Source organism: Phoenix dactylifera, unplaced genomic scaffold (genome assembly GCF_009389715.1).
Source record: "Phoenix dactylifera cultivar Barhee BC4 unplaced genomic scaffold, palm_55x_up_171113_PBpolish2nd_filt_p 000566F, whole genome shotgun sequence".
Classification (NCBI taxonomy): domain Eukaryota; kingdom Viridiplantae; phylum Streptophyta; class Magnoliopsida; order Arecales; family Arecaceae; genus Phoenix; species Phoenix dactylifera.
Window position 1 is genome coordinate 96,463 of NW_024067971.1, and position 11,334 is coordinate 107,796.

Consider the following 11,334-nt stretch of genomic DNA (forward strand, 5'->3'; position numbering starts at 1 on the left):
TTTTATTTCTCTTTTTTTACATTCAGTACATTTTAGGAATTATATATACTCGTGTACTGACTTTATATAAAGAAAATAATATGATATAAGTTGTTATGCGATCCCTAAAATCACTCTAACGAGATCATGCTAAAAAGAAAAAATAATACTAATTGATACAGGATCACGCTAACAAAAAAATATGATGGGTTGATGTAGGTTGTTACGTGATTTCTAAAATTATGTTAATAGTATTATTTTGAAAAATAATTTTAAATTATAATATAAACATATTATTGTACTTTATATTTATATAAAAAATTATTTATTATATTATTTCTATTTGCTTTATTTTTATAATACAAATAAATATTAGTATTAAAAAATAATTATAAATATAAATAAAAATGTTAATTCTATAATAATAAGTAATATATCTTTATAAGATTAATAATTTAGAGGGTTGATAAAAATATTTTCATAAAATATATTAATAATTAATATATTGATAAATATATTAATATTATTTATAATATATTTTATATGATTAATATATATTTTTATGGAATATACAATAGGTAGTTTTGATATTATATAGTCAGTGATCTTGGATTCTTTTGAAATACCAAATAAGTTGCTCATGGATATCCGAAGAACTTTGTTGGTTGGCACATAGCATATTAAATATGGTGATCTCACAATTATCGAGGGCTAGATTACTCCGAAAAAAAGAATTACCAATGATCTAAGATCATTTTGGTGATGCCAGTTGGACTATCAAATGCCACCATAAATAGATAGGCTACAAACTGTACTCAAACAGTCAACAGTGGACACCACCAAAATGGTCCACATTTAGATATGAACATGATACCATTCAACACCCAAGGTACCTACTGGGGTCCCCGAATTGGAATTTTGGCTGTTGCTATTCTGTGATTAAAGGCCTTGACATGGACGGCAGAAGAAAAAATTTGGGGAGAAGGGATTCGGTAGGTACGCAAGTTGGTGTCTTGGGCTCATAACTTGGTCCAGCTTGCCGGTTGGCGAGCTCGTTACGGCATGCACTTCCACGTGGTACTGTAATTTCTTGTGTTTCACACTATCATCTTCGAAATATTTTGTTGAGATTCAAATGATTTAATTTAGTGCAGAAAAATTCTCCTAAGTTGGAATTTAAAGTCAATTTGTATACTTTATATGGAGAAAAAAACGGCTACATCTCCACTATGGTTGTGTTATGTCGTACAGATGTGAGGACTCATGCGGGCATATGCTTGTCCCACATTGATTATGCACTTATTAGATATTAGGGACTCTATGGGTCAAAAAATTCAAATAATACCTTCTAACTAATCTTTTTGGGTGACGTCCAAGGTTGTTATATATGGTATCAAATTGGAACTGGTCCATGGATCATGTAGACAGGAGGATATTGCAACACGAGGCCATTTGGGTTGGCATTGGCTATTTGTAGTGTTTGCGATTAGATTTGAATGGATTTGGATGCGTAACCTACTAAGGATCCCAAGGTTCAAACAGAAAGAGTGTAAAAGACTTGTGCATGCATGTATCTAATCTCACATCTGCTATATAATGAACAAATCTTGGATACCTATACAAGGCCAACGAACATAAATAATACTTCCCGACTAGCTTTTTTAGATGAGGTCCTGGTCCCAAAAGTGGTAATAACTAGACTTTTGGTGCTTATGGGCTGGCCCGAAGCGGCCAGGCCCAACCCAAACCGCGCGCACGATCTTCCATGGGGCCTGGGCCGGTCGGAGCGGCTAGGCCCGACCCAAGCTTCCCGCATCAACCAACTAGTTTGTGGGCCGGCCCGAAGTGGCCAGGCCCATGCCCCGCGGTACCTCACGTGCGCGGCATGTCAAAAAATCGAGGACCCGATCTCGGACCTTATCGTGCCGAAAAATCCAACGATTCGATACGAATCGAAGAAGTCTTGTCTATTTAAGATCCCCCATTCTCCTCCTTGAGATTATCGAAGAATAGGCTAGAAATCCTCTAAATCTAAGTATCTCTCTCCAAGTTCTTCCCTTGATCCCTCGCCAGAAATGTTGTTGGATCTTCACCAGATCGAGGAAAGATCCCTCCGTCTTCTTCTAACTATGTTTTGGCTTTTGTTTCTCTTCAATTTGAGCCGACATTCGTCGGATTTGCATCTGAAACATGGTACCCTTGTTTTAGTTCTCATTCTCTTATTTCACTGTCGTCGGCCGCCAGTTTGGCCGAGGCTATGGCCACCATGGTCATTGCCGAGTGGGGGGCGGGCCACCATGGCCATCACTCCCTTGGTCCTATGAGCGGAAAAGGAGGAGGGTGGGGGAGAGCATCTCTCTCTCTTTCTTCTTCTTTCTTTTCTCTCTCTTGGTGTGTCTTTCTCTCTAGTTAACTTGGATAGATGGTAACAGGAACTCAGGGACCTGATGATGACCTCTAGCGGATGCTTGTAGATGGTTTAGGTTACTAGTCCACTCTTTGACTTATTTTTGATAATCGAGTTTGATTATGTAGAGGGAGAGTTATCTACACAAGAAGGTTCTGATCGAAGTACTCTGCACCCCAGTTTGTAGACCATAAAGTGGTTCAGCGATCATTGTCTTGGTCAATCTTCGATAAAGATAAGAATTTTTGTACTTGAATCACTATATATATATATATATATATATATATATATATATATATATATATATATATATATATATGTTTATTGGTTTATATCATTGGAATTGCATCATGAGATTTGTATAGCTTTGGCGTGCGACAGTATGCTTTTATATGATTTCTATTACAAATATAATTATGTGGTCATTATATGATCAAATATCGAGGACATGATTATATCAATAAAGATATCTTGAATTTGAGAATAATTTATTGTATATGTGATAATTGACAAGAATAACAAATAAATTAGACGGATAGGATATAGTTTGGACTAACCTCGTCATAGCGCCCATGGGTTAATATATGGGGAGCCTCCACGGGCTTACGCATAGAAAGCCACTACGAGTGGGATAGCATCCATGGGCTTACGAATGGAATAGTATCCACGGGCTTACGTGTGGAAAGCCACTACGAGTGGGATAGCCTCCACAAGCTTATGCATGAAAAGGCACTATGAGTGGGATAGCCTCCGGCTTACACAGGAAAAACCACTAGGAGTGGGATAGCCACAGACTATAATGTGGTACAGTATTTGTATTGGACTGAATCATGATTTTGGTTAATCCAAAGCCCGAAAAAAAAATTTGATAAGAAATCTGTAAATTAAGTTAAAGAGAAATGGATAACATGACTTAAAAACTTATTGTTGAGCAATTGGTTATATATATATATATATATATATATATATATATATATATATATATATATATATATATATATATATGTTTTTTTGAAAAGATGATGATGAGAACTTTTACTTATTGTGTAGAGTTTGGAATTCTGAGCTGAAAAAGCTTATATTCTTCTTATTTTTTTCCTCGGAGTTACAGGAGGCATAGACTCGAATGAGAGGGACGTAGAGTTCATGCAGCTAGTCATTAGTTAGTTAGTTAGTTATTTTATTTTGCTGAAACTGATGGATATCGAAAAATTTGTAATTGAACTATTGAAGAATTAATGTAGTGGATTAGTTTAATTGTTGGTATTTTGTGAATTATGCTCATTTTTCAAGCCTAGCATAATCTCTAGAGCTATGCTCTAAGGAGTGTGCGGCCGTGTCATGCGCTCGGACCTGGGTGTTGGGTTACGGGTATGACACAAGTAGCACAAATGAATCACAATAATCCAATTCTTAGTATGTTATATCAATAAGATAGGAATTATGAGCTTATGGGTAATGTTTTAGGTCCCGACCAAAGAAATAGTTTAAGATGTCACAACTTGACTTAACTTCTTCAAAAGTACTATAAAAAGCCTTGTTCCTAGTCCTGAGACCGCTTTTCATTTGTTTGGATTAAAATTAGATCCGATGTTGCTAAAGTGCACATCAACTTAGTCAAGCCCATTGCAATTTTCTTATCTTCTTAAGCTGCAAGAAGGGTAATTGCATGCAGGAAGCAAAATTTTTTTTCCCCGATAGAAAGGGAGGCCTAAACCGCCCAATTTTTATTCAGAGATTAAAAAACAGTAACAAGATCTGGTACGGAAAGCATTAAGTTTGAAAACAGAATATATTGATAAAAAAAGGTCGAGCGAAGCAAGAAGAAACAAAATTGTGAAAATTGACGGATTTTTCCCCTATATTCATTGAGTATAGGCGGACCACCCTGAACAAAATGGATTGGTTGGTCCTCTCCATTTGATTAGAGGCTTTCAATTGGAGAGAATTCTTTTGTTGTCTGCCTTTTTGAGAAGAATTTTTGTGGTTTAAGTTACACGTTATTCGAGCTAGCAGATGGTTCTAGCTGCCCACAGAAACTAAAACATTCAATTTCCTTTCCAGGACACTAATCCTACATATTTTTCTTTATTTTTATCAAGGTCGACAAATGATATTGCTTTATGACTTTAACTCTTGTGCTAGGTCTTCTTTGGATTAGATATGGCACAAAACGTGTTCAATCCATATCCTTAATGAAGTGAACTGATGGGAATTTCCCATGCATCCCTTTGTCAAAAAGGAAAATAAACTAATTAAGTCATTCCTTTGTAGTTAACCTTGCATCAGGGATGAAAGTGTTTCTTGGATAATGGTCTAATGGTCTCAACAATTTATTAATTTTGATTTTCTTTTTTAACATAAGAAATACACATTTAGTTTGATGTTTTAATTTCAATAATAATTTTTTCAGAGAATTAGGTCAATACGAAACCTAGCCAAAAATCAAATGAAGGAGAGACTCAAACACAGGTAATACCAGTTTTCAATGACTTCAACAATTATACTAGCCGACAGCCTCATTTTTCAACATTTTTCGTCCGATTTTAGAGAGAGAGAGACCGACTTTATTATAATTATCCAAATCCAAAAAAGTTAAGGATGCACTATCCCAAACTCTAACCTAGAATCTTCGATAACAAAGCAAGGGGATAAATCTATAATTAAGGCAATTTTGAGTTTATTACTATTTTTATAATAAACATAATATTCGAATGCACACATGATGCTATGACATTTTAATAGATGATCAATACTTTGGTTTTTCAGAATTGCAATGAAAACATCATCATAAGAGCCTAGAATCCAAATCCAAGACCATTTTCAAGTCGAGAGGATGCCCCACAAATCAAGTGACAAATATTCATTGGTGATGGCCTGCAATTTATAAAGTTATAATATTTTTCAAACAATACTAGAACAAAAGTAGTTGTTAGCTAGTTACACTTTTAAACCCTTTTATAGAATGCTGCCAGAGTACCAAACTTTGGATGTTGTACATGGCGTTGTCTCATGATTGAAAAAGTAACACGCTTGATCATATACCAAGGCTACCTTGCATCTTACCCAAGAAAAAACTTTGCCTTTTGACTGCATCATTAATATGTTTCATTGACTCCTGCAGCATAGTTGGATAGTTGAGGTACATACAAGCATTATTTGACAAACAGATGATCATGGGTCGGAACACAAAGTCCTCCTTGTCATTATAGCTCTGGCCTCAAGTCTTGGTAAGAGGAGTTGATGGTGGGCCCAAGGATGGATTTGAATATACTAGGAAAAAAGTTGACATGATCAATGATAATGGACAAAAGTATAAGCGTGGGAATCGACCGAACAAACCTCACCGTATGGGAAACGTTGCAAATCCTTTCATGCAAAAAATATATCGTTATTTAAAAGCTTTAATTAAACCAATGCATGGAAGTTTAAAATAATAAAAAAAGGATACATAATGTGGTTAATGCGGGCCACTTGACTGCCGGTTCTTGTTTTGATTCCCATTTTATATTCTCTCTGTCGACTGTAAATTTCCTTCCAGCCTCATGTACCTAATACCTATATTTGGAGATACTTAAATATAGTTATGTACGAAATATCTTTATATCTATTAGAAAACACAAAAGAGAGAGAAAATTCCATCCCTCTTCGAGATACAAACAAATTAGAAAAAAATTTGGAGAAAAATCGATAGTTTTGGAGGTCAAGTTGAAAAAAGAAATTTTGCACATGTTTCATACCACTCAAAAAAAAAAAATCGTACACATGAAAAGAAATCCATGCATACACAAAAAAATCCAACTGTGCACAAAAAAGAAAATTCATTTGTAATAAATTAAATTCAAATTAGATTTCTAGTGATTTGTATGCACAAAAATCTTACACTCAAAAAAAAAAAAATGCACACGCAAAAGAAAATCCATCCGTGCGCAAAGAAATTATGTTAAAAAAAATTTTGCACATATTTACGCACAAAAGAAATTGCATGCATATACAAAAAATACATGTAAGGAAGTTTAATCATGCTAAAAGTAGGTTTTTACCAAACCATTATAAATAAAGACCCTATTTACCTTGATTTTTTCAATGTCAATGAAAGGGAAGGGAGCATAAACCTTAGTTTCAAAATTTTTTTCATCTTTTTCTAAATTTATTTGGAAAGATTCGAGTTGAGCATATTGAGAAAATTAGTTATCTTCTCCTCAATCGGATTACAACATTCAGTAAACATGAGATCAATGATTTAAAGAAGGCAATTGTAACTCATATTGCTTATAGTCATGTGCATATAATTAAATTCAACCTTTTTCTTTGCATAAAGCTGCATTCTTAATCACACATGTATACTTAGCATTTTTTTTTCCTTCCTTTTTGGATAAGTTTTTCATTCTTATCGACGAATACCCTAAAAGCTTTCATTAGCTTAAACCCAAGAATAATAATTTTGCTAGTCATCATTAACTTATATTTAACAAGTTTTGATTTTCTCAATGATTGGAGACATCTTTGCAATCATCCGTTGTCCGTGCAATGCAAAATGATGGATGATGAGACAAGGTGGGATATCCAATAAACCACCATGTATATGGTGTGCGATCGACGGACCGTAGTTGATGGCACTTCACCTTTCCAATTCAAAGGTGGACTGGAGTTGGAGGACCGAGACCCATAACTATAAGACTACGAGCGTTGGTCCGCATATAGCCGGAATATTTGATCTTCCCGGTAGCTAATTTCTTGGTTTCTAATATGTATAAGAATCTATAATAATACTATCACGTATATTGTATAACGAACTAATGCGTGCATTTTCCGAGCGCTGACCGGATGACAACTGACCTTTTCAAGCACACTTTTACGGAGTCGGCCGCTGAGACCGTTGCCCATTTCAAAACCTCACTCCCTTTCCCACGAAACTTCACGTAGTTCTCCCAGACGAGAACCCGCCCCATAAATACCCACCCAGGCCTTTCCCTTCTCTCCATCTCCCCCAGGTCTTTCCTCCTAAGCAGCAGCCCAAAATTTCGCCACCTCCCGTCTATCCCTCCATCAACTTCTCTAGCTATCTTCTTGGTGGAGACAAATTCGCATGCAACATGGTTGTCGCCGATATAATGGTCTCTACCGTCGCAATGGAGAAGGGTTCCTCCATTGCAGAAGATGATGGTCAGTTCTTACTCACCCCACTCCACGATGGAAAGAAGAAGAAAAAGAGAAGCTCATGCCATGAGACCAAATGCGAGCTTGTGGACTACCACTCCTTACCCAGCTTCTTAAAGCACAACGAGTTCATCCTCAACTACTACCGTTCCGAATGGCCCTTGAAACAGACCATCCTCAGCATCTTCTCAATCCATAACGAGACCATTAACGTCTGGACGTAAGCTTCCCATCACCAACCTCATCTCAATTCCCGCAAACTACGATCGATCTATGTAATTTCAAATTTCTCTATCTAACTAATTAATAATTCCTTTCTGTTTCAGGCACTTGATTGGATTCTTCCTCTTCTTCTCTCTCACCGCATGCACGGTGATGATGGTCCCAATGGACGCAACTGTCTCCTCTCCGGTACCATTGCCTTTGGCCAACCTTCCATCCACCACCAATGTTTCTGACCCTCTAAATCCCCGCCACCATGGACTTGTCGCCATGGCTTCCCCTCAAGGCAACCTCACTGACAAAATCGAGACGGACCCGGCACGAGGGATCACTACTCGATGGCCCTTCTACGCCTACCTTTGCGGTGCCATGTTTTGCTTGATAATGAGCAGTGCTTGCCACCTCCTCTCGTGCCATTCCGAGCACACGTGCTACGTCATGCTCCGCCTCGACTACGGCGGCATCTCCGCTCTCATTGTCACCTCCTTCTACCCACTTGTCTACTACTCCTTCATGTGTGATCCCTTCTTCCAAAGCCTCTACCTCTGCTTCATCACCGCCTTCGGCATAGCCACCGTGTTGGTCTCGCTCGTGCCGGTGTTCGAGACACCGGAGTTCCGGTCGGTCCGGGCTGGGCTCTTCGTGTGCATGGGACTATCCGGATTGGTACCAATAGTGCACAAGGTGATGATGTTTGGACACCGGCCGGAGGCCGTTCTGACGACCGGTTATGAGATGGTGATGGGAACATTCTACGTGCTCGGCGTGTTGGTCTACGCCGCAAGGATACCGGAGCGGTGGATGCCGGGAAAGTTTGACCTGGCCGGCCATAGCCATCAGCTGTTCCACGTTTTGGTCATTGCAGGGGCCTACACACACTATCTTGCTGGCTTGGTGTACCTCAGATGGAGAGATTTGGAAGCGTGTTAAGAGTATGGGAAATTGAAGATTTTGTGTAATACGTGATTAATAAAGAATAACACAAGAATTGTACAAACTTGACGTGTGGGTTTGGCGTGAAGCCTGTGGAAGGACTTGGTCAAAGAGAAAGATACAGGGTTGGTGCGGCAGATGGCGAGGGTGTCGTGACAGTTTGACCGTCAGTTAGTGGAGCTCGATTGGTCTTCTACAGTAGAGTGGCTCGTTCCCTCCTCTCAAGTCAAAAGTGGAGTATCCGGACCGAGTCATTGAAACTTGTAAAGATCTGTGTCAACTCTTCTTCATGAGCTTAGCATAATGTAATTTCACTAATTTATATTAATAAATCTGGGGAAAGTAACTTATTTCCTCCATTTATTCAAAAAAAAAAAAACTTGTAAAGGTATGTGGAGCCGTTATTTGAGACTAGATTCTGACATCAAGAGTTCGCAACAGTAATTCCAAGTTGTAATTTAGTATATTGTTTCAAAGAGTATTTATCAAATTAAAGAAACTTTTTTATTTTGCAGGATTTTTTTGACTTGTCGATTGGTGATGGTACTTCAACATATCAAATCAGTGGGGTAGTATGAAGTGATCGAGTACTGTATGATATCCATCAAATAAATAAATCAACATAATGCAGCAAGCCTCTTAACTTTCACCATCGGCTAGGTTTTATCCACTATTTATTTTGGTGGAGAATAAGATCGATCACGTAGGATGTGAGGTCATTAATTGGCTAGCACCTAATAGTGCCCATGTCAAATGAAAAAAATGCCAAACCTTACAATGAATGCAACTCAATAAGCCCACCAGAGATAGCCAAGAACAAGTGAAAAAATTTGCTGGCGATAGCGCCAATATGATCCTGCTTGAGGGATGATGGAAAAGAGTTGATACCACGAACTCTATAAACTTGTGCTGTAATATCTTCTAATTCACATAATTTATGAGCCGAGTTTGCTCTGATACCATTTGTCATAACTCAGGACCTCATTCAAAAAAACTAGTTAGAACATATTTTTTTGATTTCTTAATTCTATGTTAGTACCTAAAATCTTTTCGGTGAATAACTAATATGAGACTAAACTTCTAACGTTCAACCTCGCACTGATTAGGAAGCTAGCTAGAAAAACAAGGCCCCCCCCTACTTCAACAAGTCGACACTATGAATCCTGATGGGGAACACCAATCGGGAGATCCTGCATCATCGTCTAACCTGTTATCCTTGGAGTTTCATAGGGCGAACCTTTCCCCAACTTCAACATTTTGTCCCCTGATCGAAGGAGCGTTGCTACCTGACGAGAGTTACCTACCGAAGGCTGGAGCTCTGATTACCTCACACAAAGAAGATGTACTCGACTCTCCGATGATGGGAGTCATGGGCTGATCGGGACTCCATAGGTGTATCCCTGCTACAAGCTTGAACCGAGGCTGTGCTTCCTCCCGACCAACCGGTAACCGCTGAATCAATCTCCGAACTTGTACAGTCCAAGACCTCGCCTACCATGGATTCAAATTCAAACGGACCGGATCTGCCACGCACTTTGATCTTTTTCTCTCCTTGTGAAAATGAGCTACCAGAGAAAGAGAAGACTCTCCTTCCTCACAGCATGGACTCCTCTTATGGAACAGGAACCTTTTCTTTTGAATCGCTCTCTTATAAACAGATACTCTATTACTGCAGAACTGTTTTGCTAACAATTGAGAAAGCCGCTTATTGTCACTTCCCTGCATGGTCCTAATGATAGAACTGAGAAGCCTGCTTTCTATGATGAATTGAGAGCCATTAGATCTTATTTTGCAGGAGCTTGGGTGCTTGAAAGACTTTAATATTACCAAGTCAGTCCATGACAGAAAAGGTTCTGCACGGAGCATTAGAGACAGCATTGAATTTGTGGACTTCATTGATTCTTGGAACCTTATGGATATTGAGTTGAAGGGGAGGAACTTGGAGTAACAAGAGACATCCGATTTTGGCGAGACTAGATAGGGTCCTTATTTCATTGGAATGACAAAGCGAATTCCCTGCTACTCTTCAAAAGGCCCTCGTAAGCTTAACATTAGATCACACTCCTATCACCCTAGACAGCTGCATTAAATTTCAGATAAGTCAAATTTTCACGCTTGAATCCTGGTGGACAAAAGAACATGATCTTAACGATGTTGTAATTGTGGCAATGGTAGAAGATCAGACGACAGTCAAACTCTACGGCTCTTGGTTGATAATTGTTGGTGTGGTCCCTCCTCATGTGGGACCCACCTTATTTGAATTTTAAAATAATAATAAAAAAAAAGATAAGAAGGAACTTCTGGCTCTACAAGAAAGAAACCAGAGTGCTGGGCTTAAAAAGAAGAAAAAAAGAAGAAGAAGAAGAGGAGGAGGAGGAGGAGGAGATGTTGCTTTATCGGATGATTGGATAGTTGATTTTATCTAAATTTGGCTGACATTTCAATATGTTATTTTCGGTATTGAGAGCTACAAATTAAATGGTTTGGATTTTTGAAAAGATTTTTCTATTAATTATTTCAAGTATTAATACTTGGTGAGATTTATTCTCTATTTTGCTATTTATTGTTGAAATCCGTTTTATTGATGATAAATATTATTGTTTTAAAAGCTAAGATTAAATTTTGTTGATATT

The 11,334-nt window shown here is 37.9% G+C and overlaps 1 protein-coding gene across 1 annotated transcript; it reads left to right on the forward strand.

Annotated features, from left to right (window-relative positions):
* Nucleotides 1-7,383: 7,383 nt before the first annotated feature.
* Nucleotides 7,384-9,034, forward strand: LOC103711344 (heptahelical transmembrane protein 4-like). Its single transcript, XM_008797453.4, has 2 exons — nucleotides 7,384-7,766; nucleotides 7,873-9,034. Exons 1-2 carry the CDS (start codon nucleotides 7,483-7,485, stop codon nucleotides 8,696-8,698), a joined length of 1,110 nt encoding a protein of 369 aa, XP_008795675.3. The 5' UTR covers nucleotides 7,384-7,482; the 3' UTR covers nucleotides 8,699-9,034.
* The last annotated feature ends 2,300 nt before the right edge of the window (nucleotides 9,035-11,334 follow it).

Bases quoted from the DNA above. Each gene is read 5' to 3' on its own strand.
- LOC103711344 (XM_008797453.4), top strand. From the start codon at position 7,483: ATGGTTGTCGCCGATATAATGGTCTCTACCGTCGCAATGGAGAAGGGT. The intron at 7,767-7,872 runs GTAAGCTTCCCA...TTTCTGTTTCAG, and splicing joins GAGACCATTAACGTCTGGAC to GCACTTGATTGGATTCTTCC.